The sequence below is a fragment of the Apteryx mantelli genome, chromosome 21 (genome assembly GCF_036417845.1).
Source record: "Apteryx mantelli isolate bAptMan1 chromosome 21, bAptMan1.hap1, whole genome shotgun sequence".
NCBI classification, from domain to species: Eukaryota; Metazoa; Chordata; class Aves; order Apterygiformes; family Apterygidae; genus Apteryx; species Apteryx mantelli.
The window spans coordinates 12821052-12842767 of record NC_089998.1 but is presented as its reverse complement, the minus strand read 5'-3'; the positions used below and the strand labels follow the sequence as shown (position 1 = coordinate 12842767).

At 62.9% G+C, this 21716-nt stretch overlaps 1 protein-coding gene across 1 annotated transcript; it reads right to left on the bottom strand.

Annotated features, from left to right (window-relative positions):
- Positions 1-12179: 12179 nt before the first annotated feature.
- Positions 12180-15533, bottom strand: RNF208 (ring finger protein 208). Its single transcript, XM_067308956.1, has one exon. The coding sequence runs from the start codon at positions 14933-14935 to the stop codon at positions 14114-14116; it is 822 nt and encodes a 273-aa protein (XP_067165057.1). The 5' UTR covers positions 14936-15533; the 3' UTR covers positions 12180-14113.
- Positions 15534-21716: the final 6183 nt, after the last annotated feature.

Below are 21716 nucleotides of genomic sequence, written 5' to 3'. Positions count from 1 at the left end.
GGGACTGTTTCTGTTAAGTTATCCCCTTCCCTGCATTACTCTCAAGATTTGTGAGCCGCTGCTCTGCTGGGCCCATATTCTAGCTCATCCTGCTGACCAGCACCAATGCTGCGCTCTTCCTTCCCTGGGGTCCCCTGTGTGACAGAGCAGAAACTGCCTAGCGTGGCAGTCGGTAGTCCCTCTGCCGGCCTCGCCGTGGGTGCGTGACCGTTCCCTCTCTTGTAGCGCAAGACAGCGTGGATCCCTGCCTCCCTCTGCACAGTGCGAGGCTGGCGGGCTCTGGGACCAGGTGTGGGCAGCCGCTTCCAGGCAGGGCTGGGTGAGCCAGCATTCACCCAGCCCTTTCCCTTCCAGTCTCAGTGCTGTGAGCAATCCCGGCCCTTCCCCTGCTGCAGCCTGCCCCACTGGGGCCAGTGCCACCACCTTCCTCACCCAGTTCACCCAACTCCTTGCCACTGTGTAAATAGCAATTAGGGCCCTTGGCGTGAGTCAGCTGGGGACAGTCCCTGGCAGCCAGGTGGGCTGGGAGCCGCATGGGAACAAGCTGGGACAGGAAGGGACAGTGGTGACACATCATGCCCGTGACCCAGCCACTCTCCCACGCGCCAGATCACAGGGTCTTGCGTGGGATGAGCAGCGCTCCAGGGCATTGCTAGAGCTACGGCACTGGCAGATGTTTTTCTTTGTAGCACTCCGAGGACGCAAGGTGTTCCTTGGGTCTCTCTCCACCCTGTTGCTAAGTCAGCGGTGCCTTGCTGCAAGGAATTGCCTTGACAGACCTGTCATCCTTGTGTCCACAGACCTGGACCAGGGTGAGCCAGGTTTCCTTGTGCCCCGGAGGGTCAGCTGGAGGGCCAGCATGGAGATGGGCATCTCCAGCTGCACCGAGCCATGTGCTAGTCCTCACACTGGTGACAATGTCCCCTTGCATGCAGGCATGAAGCCAAGCTACACTCTCCCCACAAAGGCCTGCAAGCTGCTGGGGGCGTCAGCTGGATGGGGCATGGCTGGCAGAGATCACCCAGCCCAGGTGGAGTGCTGGGGAAGATCTGGCCTCCCCCAAAAGCAGAAACCACCCAAGCTATCCATAGGGTGAGGAAGCAATGGGACAGGAGTGACAGCATGCAGGGCAAAGAAGCACCAGGTTTCATGGAGGTCTGTCCTGGGTGTGCCATCCCGGGGCAGCGTAGGGTCCATGCTGGCAGGCCCTATGGAGAGCGGTGTCAGGTGTCTTCACTGCAGAGGTGCGCTCGATTTTCGCTAACGCGCTGTGGAGGTGCCTGGGCAAGGGGGAAGAGGCAGTGAGCAGGGCCAGCTCCTCCCCAGACTCCTGCGGGAGCTGATTGGTGCGGGCACAGGCCAGCTGCCCAGCGCTGCCTGCACTTGAGCTGCTTCCAGAAGCTGACAAACCAGACTGGTTGGAGTAGGGCTCAGCCCCAGCCGAGCCAGGCAGGAGCTCCCTGCACAGCCGGGCAGGTGCCTGGCACAGCTTCGCCCTCGCCGTTGCGGGGAATTGGGCTACGGGAGTGCCTGGCATCACCCAGCTCATTGCTTTCTTCCGGACGGCAGCAGGTCAGTGCTGCAGCAGCACTGGGAGGAGGAGGAAGAGGACGAAGCGGTTGCTGGATGGTCACGGCTATGCTCCGGTCGGGGTGGCGTATTGCCGAGGGAGATGGGCAAGCACTGCACCGTGGGGGCTCCTGACCCGTCAGCCTGGGAGGTGGTGCAAAACCTTGCTGAAGCGATGACGGGACTCTGGGCAGACACTGGCGCCTTTAAATCCTACTGCAAGCAGCGCTGAATGCCACCTCCTGCCCTCTGAGCAGCACCCACGTCGCAGCCCGCGGGGGGCGGCTGGGAGAGGGGAGCCGGCTGCCTCGCGGCTTGCAGGACGCGCTGCAGGAGGCGGCCGCCCCATGGAGCAGGAGCCGGAGCAGGCTGGCAAGGAGGCAGCGCCTGGCCCCGGGCCCCTGCACGAAGCCGGCATGGAGGGAAGCGCCGGGAAGCGGAGCGAGAGCCCCCGGCACCCCGTGCCGAGTGGGACTCTGGGATCGGGGGGCCAGGCGGTGGCCGCTGAGCTGAGCGACCTGGCGCCGCTCCTGGGAGAGGCACCTGCTTCTCCCTGGGGCCGGTGGAGCCCAGCAGCAGAGGACGCGGGGGAGCCACTGCTGTACAGAGCCGACGAGCCAGCTGCCCGCGGCCACTGCGGCGCCTCCCTGCCGGCAGAGCTGCTCCCCCCTGGCGCCGCGGGCACTGTGCTGGCCCAGGAGGCCGGAGGCAGGGCGAGCCCAGCATCCCGGGGGGGATCGCCCAGCCTGGAAAGCGCCTCCAGCTCCATCCTGAGCCTCTCTGGCGAGGAAGGCGAGACGTCAGGCAGCGAGGTGGGGGTGGCGGCGGCGGCGTGCTGCATCCAGGCAGCGGGGGCTGACGGCGACGAGGAGTGCCCCATCTGCACGGAGCCCTACGACAGCCAGCGGCACAAGCAGGCCCTGCTGAACTGCAACCACGTACTGTGCAGCGCTTGCCTCCGCGCCATCATGGATGCAGCCGGCAGCGCTGAGTTCGGGCGCGTGCGCTGCCCCATCTGCCGCCAGAAGACCCCCATGCTGGAGTGGGAGATCTGCAAGCTGCAGGAGGAGCTGCTCTTGCTGCACGCCCAGCCGGCCCCAGCCTCGGCCCGGGCTGCGCCCAGCCCCGCTGCGCTGCCACCCCGGCGCCCGGGCATCACCGGCGCCCTGGAGCACCATTTCCAGGTGCGCTTCCACACCAGCCGCATGTTCGGCTGCCTCCCCTGCGTGCGCTACCCCCTGTGCCTCATCCGCGGGCTGGGGCGCCTGGAGCGCCGGTGCCGCTGCTGTTACCTCGTCCTGCTGGCCGTGCTGCTGGCAGCTGAGATGCTCAGCCTGCTCCTCATCTTCCTCCCCATCGTCCTACTGGTGCTGCTCTTCCTCATCCTCGATAAATAGCCCGCACCTGGGATGTGCTGAGCACAGGGAGAGCGGCCCCAGCAGGCTCTGCCCCACCGGGAGCGGGAGCAGCCGCCCTCCTGCCCTCGCCCCGGGGGCCAGGGTGCTGCACGGAGATGATCTGTCCGAGAGCCAGCCAGAGAGCCCAGGTGTCCGGGAAGCCTCTCCACTGTCAGTGAGCCCAGAGCAGGTGAGACAGCGGAGGAGCCGGGCGAGCCGGGGAGAGGGAGGACCAGAGGCTGGCTGCGGGGCAGGCAGCCCAGGAGCGGGCGCGTTGCCCATGCCCAGCGCCCGGAGGGGCAGGCATCTCTCCCACTGGGCGCCGAGCGCCCCAGTCCCGCGGCAGCTGAAGGAGGGCTGGTGCCCTGGTATTGCCAGGCGAAAGCAGGACCAGGGCAATGCCCCGGCCCTGTTCACTCTAGGAGCAAAGCCCTGGTGCTGGCACGAGAGCGGAGCTGGAAAGGCCGGAGGTGCGCAGCTGGCAGAGTGGGGCTGAGCTGGGGGCTCTGCCTCTCTCTTGCCCAACCCAGATACTCTAACTCCCCCCTGCAGACTGAATATATAAATTGCGTTTGTACTGCAGCAGTGTCTGACTGAGTTCAGTGCCGTGCTGGATGGAGACAGGCACATCAGACGGTGCTGAGCATGTCCAGCACTGCTCGACCACAGCCTCACTTCCCCAGGGCCGGCCCTGCTGCAACGCACACCCCGCAACCTCCCCTACCCTCGCACCTCTCACACACACGTGTGTGCGTGCACAAGCGCTCATGCACACCTCCACCCCTTGCTTTCCTGGCTCACGGCCACAGCGAGCCGACGGCGACCTCAGGCCATGGCTTGCACGGCAGTGGTGAGCGGCAACCTGCTCCCAGCTGCCAGCAGCCTTGTGACACCAGGGCACAGCCGGGCTCTTGTTCTAGCACACCCACGCTGTGCTGATGGCTGGCACCGGCACAGGACCGCAGCATCCGCCACCGAGGCTTTGGTCTTCCAGCCAGGGCCTGGGAGCATTTGTCCTCTGTGCCCAGACGGTGGCAGGGGCGCAGGAATGGCAAGGCAGTGGTTGCATCCTTCACACCCAGCCCAGCTGTGATGCAAGGAGGGGACGGTGACAGCGGTCGCAAGCTGCCCTGGGAGAGGACAGCTAGGGTGCTGCCCCGCGTCGCAGCGCCCCGGCTCTTGCAGCCGCCGCAGCGCCCAGGACCAAGCGGTGCCAGTCTGCGCTTGTGCCTTTCACACGTCTGCTTGCCTTTCCCTGCCTGGAGATAAGGGAACAAACACTGCTCTGCTCCCCGAGGGATTTGTGTCGGCAGTGCCGAGCAGGACAGGCCTGCCGGAGCCCCGAGCTCCCCCAGCGCCGTTTGGACAAGGACAGGAGCGTTCAGCCCCCAGCGGGCACCACCGACGCCAGAGCGCGGTGCTGGGGCTGTGCCAGGCTGCCCTGGGGCATGCGGCCGGACCGGGCAGCCCCCCGCGGCTCCTGCCTCCCAGGCTGGCTGCAGCACGTGGGAAGCTGGAGAAGCACCCCCAAAAACAGAGTCCCCAGATGACCCCCCCCCTGCAATAAGGAGGGGACATGGGAGGGGATCCCCAACCCCAGGTATCTGGAGGGCGCCGGCCGGTCCTCGGGGTGGCAGCGCGGGGGCAAGCCAGGCTCCCCCGCGCGCGGCCGGGCTCTCAGCGGCTGCGGGGCGCAGAGCAGCGGCGAGCGGCCTCGGCTGCAGCCCGCGGCCGCCAAGGGAGCCGGCTGCGACGGGCATGAATATTTCAGCAGCGAGGAGGGCTGTGGCCTGCGCTCGTTACCCGGCAACCGGCCTCGCCGCAGGCCGCATCCCAGCCCCGCGCCATGCGTTGGGCCCCGGACACCCAGCCGGGGGCGATGCCCGGGCCGCCGCGTTCTCGATCCCACCCCTGCCAAAGCCCTACCGCAGCCCACGCTCAGTGTGTTGGGCTCACGGCCCAAGCCAAGAAGCCACACCATGCTGTCACCCCTCGGTCCCCACCGTGCCCCCGCGCAAGGGCTGGTCGAGCGCCGCCTGGCCCCACGCCCGGCTGCACAGGGTTGTGCAAGCGGCCGAGCGCCCCAGCCCTGCCCTTCTCCCAAGGGCCGGGGAGGGCAGAGCCCTGCCAGCCCCGGAAACGGGGCCGCGGCCGCTTCCCCAGGGCTGGGCTCCGGCGCGAAGCTTTGCTCCGGGAACCGTGGGGGATTTTAGCAGCCCGGCGGGTCAACGTGGCCCCTTCGCTCGGCTTAGTCACGGGCGTCTCTTCCCCTTTCCTCCCGCAAAGGGAACCGCTGCAGCCCTCCTGCCTCAGGGCCCCGTCCTGCATCCCTGCTCCCTCCCCGAGCCCAGCGCCTTGCTGGGCCCAGCCAGCACCCAGGGCTGCCCCCGCCGCCCTGTAACCCGGGGCCAGGCCGGGGCCAAGCGGGGCTGCAGCACCCGGGGGCCCCAGGTCCCGGCCTCCCGCGTGTCTTTTCCTCAACCCAGGGAGCAGCAGATGTGAGCGCAGGGACGCCCAGGGCAGTTCCCGTGCGCCGGGGCACCAGGGTGCATGTCCGGGCAAGCAGCTCTGCAAGTCCCACCAGGACCTAGTTGCAAGTGTGGGACACCGTAAGCTGGGGTGAGCATGCGAGTGGCCATGGAGCATTGGATGAGGATCCTGGGCACACGACAGAGCTTGGCCTGAAATTGCAACCCAAACGACCAACAGGCAGGGGTGAGCGAAAAAGGAATCTCCCGCCTCCCACTCCAGCCCTATCCCACACACATTTCCAGCTGGCGGACAGTGCTGCAGGGAATAAAAGGACGTGGTCCTACAGGGGCAGAGATTTGTGCCAAGGGCTCTGCTCTGAAGCGACACCAAACACTCCTTTGTGTCCAAAACACACTTCTTCTGACCATGATCATCAGTGGAAAATGACAGATTTTTCACTCCAGTGCAAAACACCGGAATCTCCAAGCGCTGCTTTGCAGTGAATCCCTTTATCCCCAAGGTCAGAAACACTGTTTCCATCCTGCCCACCAACCCCTTGTCTACGCTCAGCACTGCGGGGGATACTCCTGCAGCCCTGCCTCCTGAAGACCGCCGAGACGCTTTGGGGAGCAGGTGGTTGTCCGGAAAAGCCTCCCGAGAGGATGCCGCACTGCCAGCACTGCACACAAGACGTGGCGGCGATGGCGGGGATGGAGGTGCAGGCACAGGAGAAGTCGTGCTGCTCACCCTGGGCTGGAGAAAAGCTCTTGGGAGGCAGCCGGCAGGAGCGGGGCACCCTAAACCGGGTCAGGCCGAGAGAAAGCAGGCAGGCAGAGTATCCCCACCCCCCCCCCAATCCCCAGCTCGCTCCCTCCTGCCCGATGAATATTTATTTATACAAAGTGGAACAGCTCCATCAGGAGCACCATGAACTCAGCCCCATCTGGGGGGGCATTTGCAGCTAGATTGGGCCTGCGGGGAGGGGAAGGCAATGCTCAGATTACCCGGGGTGGGGGGGACCTGCCGACATGTGGGACGCCTGGCACGTGCCCCTGCTCTACATTAGCTGGGGGGGGGGGGGGGAACATGGTGTTTTGGGCAAACCAGGCCAGGGCTCCCATCGCGGCTGGATAATGCAGCACTATGGGCGGGTGTGGGGAACCGGCCGGGGATGCCACCCCCCCGCCCCGAGGACGCTCGGCACCCGGAGCGTGGTTCGGGCTCCTCCAGCAGGGCTGTAGCACCGCCAAGGGCACTAAAAATCAGAGCTGGGCACCTAAATCCCTCCAGGGAAGGGGTTTCCTGGGGGGCCCGCGGCACGGGACCGGTCTCAGGCAGAAGGTGCCCAGCCTGGCTCCCAGCTGGGGCCAAAGGGACGACGGCGAGGTCTTGGCTCGGGCCCCAGGGCGTGCGGAGCCGGGCCGAGGGCAGCCGCGGGCGCCAGCAGCCCGACCTGGCAGGCAGGAAGGGCCGGCCCGCAGGAATTTGGCTGCAACGTCCGCTCACAAGGACTCGGTTATATTTAGCGTGCCGAGATAGCGGCAAGCGGCGCAGAGGGTGCGCCGGAGCACGTCGAGCCTGGGGCCAGGGACCTCTCTGGGGGCAGCGTGCTGCAAGCAGGGGAGGCTGGTGCGGGGACACGGTTCCCACACACAGCACCCCCCGAAGCCCTTCTGGTAGCCCCCACATGAGCCCCATCACAGCCCCCTCACATCCCCCCATGCACCTTCTCCAGACCGCCACAGCCCCCCTGCACCTCCTCTCCCCCTGCACACCTCCTTGCAGCCCTTCCCGCACCCTCTCACAGGCCCCCCTCGCCCCATTACAGCCCCCCAACACTTCATTTCAGCCCCCCCTCAGGCACCCTCCAACCCCCCCACCCCATCACAGCCCCCACATGCACCCCAGCATCCCCCAGTCCCTCCCTGCGCACTCCCTTGCAGCCCTCCCCCACCTTCTCACCAGCCTCTCAACACTCCTTTGCAGCCCCCCCCAAAATCCTATTGCAGCCCCCCAAATGCACCCTGCCATCCCCATGTCTTCTGACATGCATCCACTCACAAAAAGCCCACAACCTCCCACTGCAGCCCCCCCAACAAGCTCCCATCACAGCCCCCATATGTACCCCCACATGCACCCCTCACCCTGCCTGTCCCCCAGCTTGGCTTGCTCCCTGCTGGCCACCACTGGGCAGGGCTGCATGGGGCCCCCAGCCCTGGGGATACGGCCCATCCCTGTCCCCATCCCTGCAGAGTGGCCTGCCCACTCAGGGCTCCATCCTCCTCTCCCCCCACCTGGTCCCCAGCAGCACTAAGGGGGACAGTGAGGTTGCCGGAGCAGCAGATAGAGAAGGGCCAAGTGAGGGAGCTGCACCGGTGCTGTGCCCTGCGCAGGCACCTCGGGGTGCCCAGCTGAGCTCTCAGAGCATCGCGTGCACAGCCAGCCTCAGGGCATGCACCGAGCGTGCCTGTTCTCACCTCCCATATGACCATTGCAGCAGGGCCGGGATTTGGGGATGCCCGTCCAGCTCAGGTCAGAGGCATCAGATCACTTTGGCCACTTTATCCAGCAGCAGCTTCTCCCCTTCCGCCTCTGCCTGGCTCAGCCCTGCCTGCAACAGCATCAGAGCTGCCCCGTGTGGGGGGCTGCACCGACGGGTGCCCCCACAGCCGCGAGAGCGAGGGCTGGGTGGCTGGAGGGCCAGTGGGAAAGCAGTGAGGCCACTGGGAACACGCACACACGTCACGCGCTGGGAGCTGGCTTTGAACGCAGAGCCACCGAGTCAGCAGGAACCGGTGCCCAGCGCTGGCGTGGCTGTCGGCAGTCCTCACACTGGCTTTTTAACCCCAAGAAAAATGCCTGATCTCAGCAGTCCCTCCCTGTCTGCAGGGCCAGCACTGCCCCAGGGACCTGTCACAGCCTTTCACACTCTTTGCATTAACCTGCCAGCTAGCTTTTCGTCCTGGGTTGCACTCTGTTGTGAAAGGCCTGGCACTGAAAGAAGTCGTTGCAAGCAGCTTCCTCTCTGCTAAAATAGCCGTTTCGGGTGCGTGGCTGCAAAGGATCCAGGTTTGAGCATGCAGGCTGTGCTTCCCTAAGGAGGGCACAGCCTGCCTGATGTTTAGCCGTCTCCCTTCCCAGCCTGGCAAAAATAAAGCATGTCGTGCTCCCGCAGGGAGCTGACCTGTGGGGCCAGATCCTCCCCCAGTGCACCCCGAAAGGGAACCAGCCGCTGTTGGCGTTGTGCAACCCACTGGGGAGGGGACCCTGTTCTGTGCCCCGGCCGTTGCAGGACAGCATGGGAGTACAGGGTATTTGCAGGCTACAACAGCTCACGCCACTGCTGCACACCCAGGGGCAAGCTCAGGAGACCTTCGGGCTCTGGGCTGGCTTTTTGCTGCTGGCAGCCCACGGTTCATCGCCACAAGGAACGCAAAGCTCCTGCTTTACCCCTAGCCCTGCATAAAATACGGCACCAGCCAGCTGGTCTGAAGGAGCTGATTTTGGGGAGGAAATATCTGGGAAACATCTCCTGAAACCATGCCAAATGAAGTCCCCATAAGGGCATCTCCGGAGAGCTACCGATTCCCGAGGGAATGGCCCTTTCCACATGCGATTAGGACTATTTTAACATTTAAAATGAGGCCATTTGGGGAAGGTTAATCCCCAGGAGCTATTTAACTCTCCGAGGACCCTCTCCCATCACAGCCCACCCGTGACACTGGAGGGGTGCTGGGTTGGGGGTCTGAAGTTGAGAGAGCCCGGAAATTCACTCCAACCCAGGACAAAGATTTTACAACCAGGCGATTTTAAAATTAACTCATCATGGAGCAACCTTTGCTCACACGGAGCCAGATTTGTACCATAAACTCTCCCACAGCAATCTGTCTGACAGTTTAAGCAGGCCAGTGGGACTTGGAGCACTTTTGAAAATTGAGCTTGGAGACAGAAAGCTGAGCTTGGTCTCAACAGCCATGAAAGTGTTTTGGGATGTCAGAGTAACTTTGACAGACTTTTAGTTCACTCAAAACTGCTACTTGGGTGCTCCAAAACCACCTCATAGTTTCCATCCACCTGCAGCATGCTCAGGCTGCCCCTCTTTTGGCGTGCGCTCATTTGAGATTAATAGGGCTGGAAAAATGGGCTGTCACCCAGCACTTAGTCCTGAAAGGCCCTGTTTCTTCATTAATTGCAACTCCAAATCAAATTAGCAGTTTTAAATTTACTCTGTGCCCAGGAGGCACTGTGGAGAGGGGAGGACACGCTGTACCTTTCATCTTTACATAATAAAAAGGGCAAATTCTTGCTTCAAGTGCAAGATTCCCCACCACTGCCACCTCTGCCCTGGCTCGACGAGGGGCAGTTTTGATCCCTTTGGAGCTCCCAAAAGACCTCACTGTGCCACCACTGCGCAGTCGGGCAGCTAGAAGTGTTTGACTTGGGCCAAAATCTTCAGTACTAGATGGGAAGAGGAAGATGCCAGTCCTGGAAATGCATTTGGGGCTGCACCAGCCCTGTGCCCTGACCTTGTTCCTGCAAGACCTGCTGGGACCACGGCAGAGCTCGACCCTCTCTTTGCTTTCTGCATCTGGGCCAGGGCTTTGGGGGGGATGTGGTCTGTGGAACAGGAACTGCTGGGCGCCCCAACTCTCTGGGGCTGATGTCGGCGCTGGTGCTGGACTGTGCTAGCCATCCGTCTGCAGTGTGGGGAAGCAATGCTCCTTCATCAGTTGTAGTGACCTAGCCTGAGTGGTAAAAGGCCAGAAAACACAGCCTGACCCACAAAACACCCAGCACTGCTGCCAGGGCAGCATGCGTGTCCCACATCCATTAAGCGATGGCAGGCATTCGGGTGCAGAGCCGAAGGAGCTGGGTCACCACCCCGTGGCGTGCTTGGGGCCAGGGACGGCACAGGCTGCATTATTGATGCTGTAATTCAGCACCAATGGACTGTTAAATGGTTTTGTTTTCACCGGAAAGAAAAACCCCTGAAGTGCTGGGTGCACTCCAACAGGGCTATGGGTGCTGGACAAGCAAACTCTCGCTGCCAGCGTAAGCCATGCACCTGGCTGGGAGCCCGTCACCAGACCCAGTTTGTCTCCTTCCCTTTGCCAAGGCAGTATTTGGGCTGCTGGGAACTGGCAGTACTAGTGCAGAGCTGGAAGGGGTGAGCTGGAGCTAAGCACCCCTCCAGCACGGACAGGGCTGCGGGGGCGCAGGGGTCCGCAGACTTCCCGCACCGCAGGGCAAAGGCTCCCTGAACTTCACAGGCTGCCCCAGGGGCTTCCTTTGGAAGCAGACGCCCTAACTACATGGCGTTCACGGAGCACAGCGACAGATAGCATGGATACGCGAGCCCAAAAGGCCTCTGCAGGTGTGTGCACACACTTGCGCTCATGCACACACAAACAAGCATCCTCATGCATGCACACACATGTGCACGTGCCACCCTGCATGCATGCAGCCTTGCACCAGCCCTGCTTTGGCCTCACCCTTGGCTCTGGCCAAGAGGAGGCTCTTTCACATTGCTTCCCTGGTTAAACAGAGTCTTGTGCTGCTCCTGCCAAAGAAAGGTGCCCCAGGGAACATAACCTCAGCTCTTCCTGCCTCCCTTTTGTCTGCCCATCCCAGATAGAGTTTTCCCATTGCAGTAAACTGTTTTTGGAGCAGACAGTGGGTAATTCTTGCAGATCCCAGTTGCACGTGCTGCCCCAGGCAGGATACTACCCCCTGGGGCCATTCCCATGCCCGATCTGGACCTTGCTGCCTGGCAAGCAACACAGCAAGGGGCTGCAGGCGCGGCAGAGCCCAGCAGGTGCATGTGCATGACGAAGGATTCGGATTCACACAGAACATCCTCCCCAGTATGGAAACAGCTTCCTGGCACTGGCGTAGCAGCAGTGCTGTGGCCGGCACGTGTGCTGGCTGGTGGGCCATGTCCAAGATGCAAGAGGTTACAAATTGTGCCTTGGGTTTTCACCCGCACCCCTACGCTTCCTCCCGAGGGTGACTGAAGTATGAAAACAGCCAGTCACATCCAGCAGCGGCTCAGGATGTTGTTCCTCGCACCCTGCTCGGAGATGCAGTGCCAGGGCGGCCCCATGCCTGCTGCCCATGGGGCTGCCAGCCTGCCCGGGTCCCCCTGCGCCATGCATCCCAGCAGGAAGCCATGCACGTGCTGGGCGTCTGCCACAAGGGCCAAGGGTGGCCCTGCCTTGAGGTGGGACCACAGGCAGTGAGCATGGAGCAGCCAGGGGTGCCAAGAGCCCTTCCACACCACTAGGGAAGGAACCAGAAACCTCCCAGCTTTTTGCAGATTTTGGTATGGATGGGGACTCTGCTTGCCCAGAAAGAAGGCTGGGCAGATGGGGGCCAGGATCCCACCAGGGGGCACCCCAGGGTGGTGAGTCACATGCAGTGAGACTGGGGACTAGGCAGGGATGTGGCAAGTCCAGGGAGAGGACCCAGTCATTTCAGAGCCGAGCGCCAGGTCAGAGGGAGAACTTGCAGCCCCTCTTTCCTGGAGAAAGCCCTTCTTCCAGGGATCTTATCCCACCACTTGCCCCAAGAGCCAACTGGGACAGGGTACTGTGTGCCCAGAGATACGGGGGTGTTATCAGCTTGGGGCCTGGCAGCGGGAACTCTGGTGCCAGCACAGGCATGCGACACCCCAGCAGTTGGGCTGGTGCCTGGGCCCCGCTCCTCCCCGCTGCAACACACCACCGAGATGCTGGCTCGCCATTCGTTCCAATATAATCTTTATTGGGGAGATTGATCAGGGTTGAACAAGGCCGGGTATAAAACATGATCATCATCACAACCAGCAGCGGGAGGCATTGGCAGAGCAAAACAGAAACGATATCGGCCCCTGTTCTCCGAGTCCCCTCACCCTCCCCTGCAGGGCCACAGGCAGAGGGGCTGGGAGCGAGGTGGTCCCCAGGGCTTTGCTAGCAAAGCTGGTGGCATTGCCTGCTCCCTTGGCAGCCCAGGGTGGGCAAGCCCAGCCCCAGCACCGCAGGAGGAAGGGACGGTTTGGTCCCTCTCCCTGGATGGATGCTGGGCTTCGGCCAGTGTCAGGAGCTGCTCTTCCCTCCAGAAGCGCCTGCGTGCTGGGGCAGGAGAGGGGCAGCTGCGCAGGGCTCCCACCTGCTTGCCTGGTGTCCTGGGATGGGGAGGCACACGTGTGCCTCCCCAGGGCTGTGTCGGTCCCCAGCCTCCTCCCCTTAGTCCTGTGGCTGTCCCGGGGTGAAGCTCTCAGCCCCTCGGGAGCACCTGCAAATTATGGCTTTTTCTTTTTCTTTTTTTTTTTTTTAGGTTTGTTTTTTGCTTTTTGGCAGCAAACTTACCCCTCCAGATGCCCTGGAGAAAGCAAGGCTGTACACAGGATGCTGCCACCCTGCCAACCCCGCCACATCCCCACAGAGACTGCTGAGGCTGGCGCTGGTTACACCAGAGCCCCTGGGCTCCACTCACCTGGAGAAGGGACCATGGCCAGGACCGTGGCCAGGAGCCAAACTTTGCCTCAGGCCCTCCCTGCCTTGGCCAGCTGAATTGCCCTGCTCAGCCCAGGGCTGGGCGGGAGCTGGGTGGTTGTATCGGAGGCACATGAAGGGCATCAGACCCAGCGTGGCGGCTGCATGGCTGTGACCCCGAGCTGTCCTGCAGGACGTCGGTGTGGAGCCTGGGGGTCCCCCCCCAAGCCCCATGTGGACAGGGCCTCCAGAGAACGGGCACAACTCAATGCCTTTATTAACACATAGCGGCCTGGAAGGGGGAGGCCTGGGACAGACGGGAGAAAACAAGAATCCTCCAAAACGAGGATAAACTGGAGCTTTCCTCAAGGGCCTGCGGAGGAAACTGGCCGCATGTCTACTCGTAACCGAGGGGCCAGCGCGATGGCTTGACTTGGCTACAACGACTCAGACGCATGTTGGATTGGCCACCAAGATGAAAGCTTTGGCAAATAACTTACAGAGAAGAATGGGCAGCTGGGGGCCTGTCCTCGAGCCCACTCCTGTCCCGTGCTGGCCGGGTGACCCCAAACAGCACCGTGCACTTCCAGGGCTCTTCATCCCGTTACCAGCCCACCTTGGCTGGCCTCGCTGGCCACAGGGTGACGGAGAGGGTGTCACTGGCAGGTCGCCAGCGGGGACCGAGCATCCACTCTCGGCTGTGTCTCAGGAGCCAAGGGGAAAGAGGAGCACGAAGCCACCCGGGGAAGGAGCGCAGAGGGCTGCTCGATGCCCGGCACGGCAACGGGGACAGAAGGGGTGCAAGCCGCAGGATGGGGGGGCTGGAGCCCATGGACTTGCTGATGGACCTGCTCCCAATCCCAACGTTCCTCTCTCCGAGCACCGCCAGGGTGCAGGGGACCGCCACATCCCAGCCCAGGTCCACGTCGTGTCCCGTGTCCACGCCACATCCCAGGGTGCAGCATCCCCCCCAGGCCCCCCAAGCAGCATCTGCCCCAGCGGCAGCGAGGCGGCGGGGAGGGGGGGACAGGCCCAGGATCTGGGCCGTAGAGAGGATCGGCGCATCCCCCCGGCTGCACAAACGGGAAGGGGGGGGGGTGCCGCAGCCCAGCGGTGGCAGTGCTGTCCTCTCCCTCCCACGGGACGGCCCTGCGGGCAGATGCGGCGAGCGGCGTGGGGCGGCGGCGGGGCTGGGCGCGCAGCTTACATGATGGTGCAGGAAGACAGCGGATTTCGGATGTGGCAGGTGCAGGCCGCCCCGCAGTACTGGCGAAAGGTCTGGTAGCAGCTGCGGTCGGTGTCGCTGCTCCACTGCACGGGGTTGGCGGCCAGGGCCTCGGCAGGCAGTCTGTTGAGGATACTGGTGTTCACCGCCAGCGCCGCCAGCCCGTAGTCGGTGAAGAGCACGGTCTCCCGCTTGCAGGTGGGGCAGGAGATGAACTTGTACTTGGGGCAGGACTCGTAGAGGATCTGCAGGCACTCCTCGCACACCGAGTGCAGGCAGGAGAGGATGCGGGGCCGCTTGTTGGTGAAGTTGTACATGTGGCCGCAGGTGGGGCACTCGAGCGGCTCGCAGGGTGTCGAGGGGTGCAGCACGTACTGGTTCACAATCACCTCGTCCGACGGGGGCTGCCGGTGGTAGCACACCTCCGAGCTGCCCTTGCGCTGCCCCTGATACAGTCGCTCTCGCCGCGGCAGGGGGGGAGTCCGGGGCAGCCCCAGGGAGCCGGGGGTAGCGTCCAGCGCAGGGATGTCTCCGCAGGCCTGGTTCACGATGATCTCGGACTCGGACGGCCAGGCGCGCTTGGCCACGAGGGGCGGCTCGCGGCGTGGGGCTGGCGTGTAGCGGGGCTGCGAGGCCTGCAGCTCCGAAAACTTCTCCGGGTGGATGATTTTCATCGCCTCCATTTTAATGATGACCTGTTGCCCTTTCAGACACGACATGAGTATCGTTTTTACATTACTGTCCACTGCTCTGGGATCTCCGAGGGACGCCTGCATGAGGCTAAAACATGCTGGCAGCATGCAGGGCTTTCAATCGCGTTCTGGCCGTGGAGCAGCAGCACCGGGGAAAGTGGCTGGAGCAGGAGCACATCCTGGGGAAACGGCGTGGTGCGAGGAGGCCCTGGGTCCTTCGTCTGCGCTCAGCCCCAAAGGTGCCGCTCACGAGGCTGGAGGCGTGCAGGGGAAGGCGCTGCGCTCACGGCGACATCCTGCCTGCACCCGCCTTTGAGGACAACGCTCAGGCGGGCAATCAAAGCATCTGCTCCCTGCCGCGCTTTGCCGGGATGTTAATAAGATGACATTGCCTGTCACTCCGCAGCTCCCCCCTTTGGTTTTGCTGGCGTTTCCCAGCTGCAGCTGGAAACAGCAAATTGAAGCAGGAGGCTGCGGGGAGGCCAGGCGTTCCCGGGGCTGGGTGCTCACCCAGAGCAGGTGAGTCAGGAGGGGCTGCGGCCCGGGCCGGCTCCCAGCAGGAATGTGGGCAGCGCTGCCCGCGCCGAGGGCGGCCCACACGTCGCCCCAGCCCCTGCCTCCACCCGGCCTTTATTCCTGTTTATGTGCTGTACGATCCTCGTGGCGCTGAAGAATGTGTTTGCAAATTCCTTTGCTCTGACTTCCCGGCTCTCCCACGTGCCGTCACTGGTATCCGCAGAGCCGGCAGCTCCTGCAGGGCGCTGGGCAAGGGCTGGCCCCGGAGTCAGAGAGCATCCCGTGCCGGCCGGCGCTGGGCCACGCTCACCTCGGCTTGCTCTGGGGCTGCAAAGTGCCTTCTTCCCACGGTCCCTACGGGCTCCGGCACCTCTGTCCCCAGCTCAGCTTTGCTCTTGCTGGGAAAGGCTGGAAACAAAAAGCGAGAGGGATTTGGCTCCTAGGCTCTTCAGGGCTCTTCTGGCTGCTGGCATTCCCCCAGGATGGGTGGCTGACTGCATCCTGGCAATTTGTCTCTCTGCTCCCTGAGGCACCGGCCCTACCAGTCCCATCCATCCGCCCTGCATGCTTTGGCTGGCCGACGGAAGTGGGAGAAGCCAGGTATTTCCCCCCAGGCAGTCCCAAGAGGAGGATGGCTGGGAAGGGGCCTGCAGCCCCTCTCCGCCCCAGGGGACATGCCCTCGGCACCAGCCCCGGGCCCATGCACCCTGCTGGGTCCTTCCCGGAGGGGCTCCCCAGCCAGCTTTGCCTTTGCACAGGGTTTTCACTCACGTTTAGCCCCTCCTCTGCTCTGTGGATCTATTTTTACCTCTCTCACTTGCTCCTGATCTGTCCCTGCAATTCTCTCTCCCTCCTTCCGCTCTGGCCCTGCTCCTCTCTGCCTCCGCAGCCTCCCGCTCTTGCCCAGGGGCTGCCAGAGAAGACGTGTTTGGGGGCAGGAGATGGGGATGGGTGCTAGTCAGCCCGTGGTCATTTTCTTCCTCAGGCAGCCCAGGCGACAGCCTGCCTCTCCTCTGGGAAGGGCGAAGGCGCTCTCCTCCATCATGCTGCAAATCCTGTTAGCGGGATGCCTGCTCCAGTCAAGCCCTGCCAGGCCTGATGGAGGTGGCCCAAGGTGGCCATCTGGTTGTGACAGCAGTCCTCAGGGTCGGGGAGAGGCCTGCGGGTTTCAGCCCTTTCCCACCCGCTGCATCCCTGAGAGCCGCTGGCTGCTCCACGGGCAAAGCCGCTGCCCAACCCCAGCCTGCGTGTTCCCGTGGGGATATGCCCTGGCTGCAGGATGGGGTCCCGTGGAGCACTGTGCCGCCCATCCCAGGGACGGTGGCCTGCACCTTGTGCCCCGTATCCCGTGGCCCCGAATCCTGCACCCTGTGCCCTGCAGCCAGCACACGCACCCCCACGCCAGGCAGAAGCAGCTCCCACGGGCTGGCGGCCCGCAGTGCCACGCGGCGCTCACACGGACGCTCACCCACGGCAGCCGATGGGCACCGGCACGGCAATGCACGCGGGCGGGCAGCACCCTGCACCCTGATCCGCAGCCCCTGTGCTGGCACACGCCTCCGTGCACAGCCCTTGCACAACGCCCCTGCCGTACCCCACGTTCTCACCAGGCAACGCAGCCCTCCTGCCACGCGCGGCACCCACCCCGACGTGCATGCACAGACACCCGGTCAGGACCTTCCCGCCGGCGCACGCGGTGCCCCGCTGCAATCCCCGTGGATGTGCACACCCCGGCCGCGCTGGCACGCGCATCCCCACGCAACGCTCGCCCCCCTGCCCCACGCAGCGCTGGCGCACTCACGGCCCAGCTGTGCACGCACTCACATCCGCACGCCCGCGCGCGTGTGCCTGGTGGGCAATGCCTCCCCGGCGGGCAGGCTGAAAGGACAGTCCCTACCAGCGGTTACCTGCGTTGGGCTGCAGTGCTGGACCGCCGTGCCATGGGCAGAGGATCCCGGTGTCGCTGCGCCCCTGGCTTAGCCCCCGGAGTCCCTGTCTGTCCCCGGCAGGGGCTTGGAGGCCTGAGTTGCTAAAGGTTATCTGAAAGGCGGAGCGATGCCGGCCTGGCGCTGCCTGTGCAAAGTCCTGGCTCCCTGGGGATGCTGGCAGGTCTCCACAGCCTCCCCAGACCTCGCCACTGGGCCGCCCGTCCAGTCCGGCTTCCCGCGGCCCCCCCCCCACCTCCGTCTCAGGCGGCTTCCTCGGCTGTAAACCCCGCAGGGAGATTATCCCTGAGCAGCAGGGCACACAGGCAGCACTGGCCGAGCCAGGCTCCTCTCCAGCTCCGGCTGCTCCAGATGCTCCGCAGAGGCCAGATGTCCGGGGTGCCTCGGGGCGAGCAGGCTTTCAAACCCGCCAGGTAACGCCGACGATGGTGCTGTCAGGAAGCCAGCTTCCGCGCTGCCGCCTGTGCCTGCATCTCCGGTCCCCGTGATGTGACTTGCTCCCCCCCCAGGGGCTGCAACGCTAGCGGGCAACCTCCTCCGGCGGGGGCCGCGGCTCCTGCGCTGCCTCCACTGCTGCTGCCCGCGCTAGGCAAGCCGGTGCCCCCGCGCTGCCCGGCGCGCCGCAGAATCGCGCTCGCCCAGATAAGAGCTGATGCAACACTCCCGGCACGGGGTATCTGCAGGCTGCGGGGCTCCCGGCAGCACGCAGGAGGCTGCAGGCTCCTCCGCCGCGCTCGTCTCCGCAAGGATGAGCTCCTCAGCAGCGCAGCAGGTGCAGGGCCGCCTGGGAGAGGCGGCCTGGCTGGATGCTCTCCCTTGCTGGCGGCTCCTTCGCCCTTTCCTCCAGGACACCCCGGGGCCGGAGGCTGCTTTTGTGCCGCCCTGGCGGCTCGTGGAGGCAGCCGCCCTCCGCTTCTTCCCCGCCGGGGGCCGACTGGCGGCGGGGGCTGCTCTCTGGCCGCCACTCAGCCGGGATGCTGCGCGCCGAGGAGCTGCTGGTGCGCTGCGCGCTCTCGCTGCCTCGCTCCGCGTCTGCAGTGGGTACTGCAGTGATGCAGCCGGCTCACATTTCTCTCAATCAGCAGCGCGCGGAGCCCGGCGGGCCGCAGTGCCCTACGTCCCGCGCCGGCGCCCTCCCCCTCTTCATTCATCAGCCGGGGCCTTCCCACGGCGGCGGGGCTCCCTCCGGGCGCCTGGGGCCCCGCTGGGGCCGAGGGGGGCCCGTCGCCCGCCGCTGGCCGGCCGGCTGCAGCCCTGGGCGCGCGCAGCGCACGCTGCGGGCGCCGCTTCCTTCCTCCCCCTCGCGCCGGCTCCGCCATGCGCGCGCCGCAGCGAGGCCCCCCGAGCCTCCCCGGCGGAGGCCCCGAGCCTCCCCAAAGACGCCCCCGCGGCCTCCTGCCCGTCAGGGTGCCCGGCCGGCCCCCCCCCCCCCCCCCCGCACCGCGCAGCCCGGGGCCCAGTGGGGTGTTTCGGAGGGGCCTGCGGTGACTCAGCAGCCAACGCTGCTGGAAATGGCTCCGTGGGGAGCAGGATGGGGGCAAGAGGGGGCCCGGCCACCCCGAGGCCACGTCGCTCGGGGCCCAGGGAGAAAGCCCGGCATGTGGCGGCCGAGAGGGAGGCCACCCGCGAGCAGCACCGGCGGTGAAAGCCGCAGCGCCGGGAGCAGCCTCCCCTCCCTGTCCCGGTTGCCAAACCGGAGCCGTGACCCCTCCTGCACCCCATGGCCCACCAACCCCTGGAACCCAGTTCGGAGAGACCCTGGGAGGCAGCTGGGACCCACGGCTGCCCCAGCCCTGGAGCAGAGGGGCTTCCCTGTTGCTGAAAACCCGACTGAGCATCCCGATCCCCCCCGAGCTCCAGGGAGCAGGGACCAGGGCACAGGTCCCACTGATCTGCGAGGGATTTGGGGCACCTGGCGTGCATGTGGGGCTCACACCACTGCCCGGGGAGCAGCAGTGCTGTTGGGTCCCTGGAGAGCCCGGCCACGCTGAGGAAACATCATGCTTTGCTGCGCTTGTGACGTTTTGATCCCCTTCCTGGCGCAGGCGGACATGAGCTGGCAGGTGGGGGACACCCCGCATCACTCCCCGGTGCCCCAGTGGGTCCCTGTTCCCCGCTGCAGGTGTCTCCGGCTGGGGGACGCCCCGAGAAGGTGGCTGGCATGAGTATCCTGCCCTATGAGGAGCTCCCGGTTTCGCCCAGCTCAGAGTGGCCTCAACAGCAGCCACACTCAAACCCAGTGGTCACAGCCAAACTCCGCCAGCAGCGGTGACCCAGGAGAATACACACGCAAACGCTGCAGTCTCCCATGCCACCCTGGCTGCAGCAGGGCTCTGGTGGGCAGCTCTCCAGGCTCCTTCAGGTGCTGCTGGGGTTTCTCTGCTCCTGTCTCCCTCGGGCACCCTGGAGCTCTTTATACTCCTCCTTCCCTTTGGTCAGTTATCCCCTAGAATCAGTCTGACTGGATTTGGATCCCCTTCCCCCTGCCTTACATTTATTTATGGTGGGCAAAGGGTACTGTGCTTGGGCCCTGCTCATTGGCCCTCCACCCCTCGCTGCAGCGAAGCCCCGGCCATGGCTCAGCCGCACAATTCCCCCTACAATAAGGGGTCTATCTGGAGGCGTTGCAGGGATCTCTGGCCTGGATCCACTCTATGACCACACAGTCACAACTTGCTTTTACACCATCACTTTCCCATAGCTCCTTGAGCCCCGGGAGAGGTACAGAAGCTGGAGCCTCATGTGTTTCAAGACGGGGTTTGTATCCCTACTGTCAGGCCAGAGGAACGCTCAGCTGCATCACGCTTTACGCATCCCATAGACTTTATCTTAGCACAGGATGAACTGTTGTCTGGAGGGGCTTCTTCCTCTGCTGACCGTATAGGGAAGGGACTCATCCCCCAATAGATGTCTGACTTGGAGGAGACAACCAAGCACACCTTGGTCAAACAAATGCTTGGGCTCGGCCACATTGAGCCTGTTTGTGTGGTTTGGAATCATTTTGCTTCACCTCCCAGCTGCCTCTGTTTGGAAATCAGTGCTCTCCTGTTGACAGTGTTAGTGGTTGTAGTTTTAATTTTCTAGTTTTTTTGCTGGATAAGAGATTTTGTGGTGACTTTGCTTCTAGTCCTTCTAAGCATAATTCTTTGATCTGAGTACATGCCAAAATCAGCATGAGGTGCGTGCTTTCTCGCACCCTAATAGTGCTAAATAGGGATTCCCTTAATCTTCCCTATCTTCTCTATGCCATTTTTTGCTTACTTTCCTGCTAACACTTTTGGATGCAGCAAGCATGAACTGGTATGTTATGCTTGAACTCACAGAGCAAAGGAAATTGCAGGAAGTAAGCGATTGTGAGCCATTTTCTGTTATTAATTCATATGGCATCCCCATGCTGACCTAGCTACACTGTGTTATTACACTACTATTCAGTGAGTTAAGCAACAGCTCTATTTAAAAATAATCATAAGTGATATCAGGAGTCTTTTCTGCTGAACGAGAATGTATTCGTGCCAAGGTGCAGGGCATCCTCATGTTGTCCCAATAGCTCTGTCGTCCTCTGCTTCCTGTGCTTGATGGATGTCACGCTGGATTCCTCCCCGTCCAGGCAGTGCTCCTATATGGCAAAGCGGCACTGTTTGGGCCCCTCTCTTATGCTCTCAAGAGTCTCTATGCCACTGTGAGTGAGGGAGCATTTCTCACTCACCTGCTTAGTATTGCTAGCCAGCGACTTAGCACAAAATTGGTCTCTTACCTGCAGCAATTCAACCCTGCAGTCTTAATTAACTACAGACAATTGTTTCTGTGCTGCAGCTTTCAAAGTTTCATGGTCACTGTCTACCTATTCATTTACTTGCAAAGAAGTTTACAGCCTGAGCCAAGTCCTGGCACTTCCTTTTCTTGTATTAGGCTTGAGGTGGTCCTTGGGAGCAAGTGCTGCTTGTTATGTCTTCTGCAAGGGAGACTTTTGCCCCAAGTTTCCGCTGACTGACACCTTCAGTTTTCCTCTAATTTTAACAAGTGAGCACTGAACAAGACTTACAGAACTCCTCCAGGCTTCCTTTTCTTAGCTATTTTTGCCCCAGAACAGCAGATCTTTGAGAGTTACTTGTGCCTGATTGCAAGTTGGGCTCTCTGGTCTCCATTCCAAACTGAAAATAATTTTGTCATTCAAAACCTGGACACTTACTCTTAAGCTGAGCTCAGGAAGCTGCACTTCCATGTGAGGTCCTTACACAAATCCTAGCCCTTCTAGCCATCTCTAACCTGTTGGCTTTATGTATGGCCATGCTCTTCCTCCTGCTACCTGGTCCCTGGTTATACCATCTAATTTCACCATACACACAAGTCCATCTGCTGCATGTGTTATCAAAAACATGCATCTTTATGCTGCATGGGAATATTCTAAGTGTGTCTTCTGAGCTCTC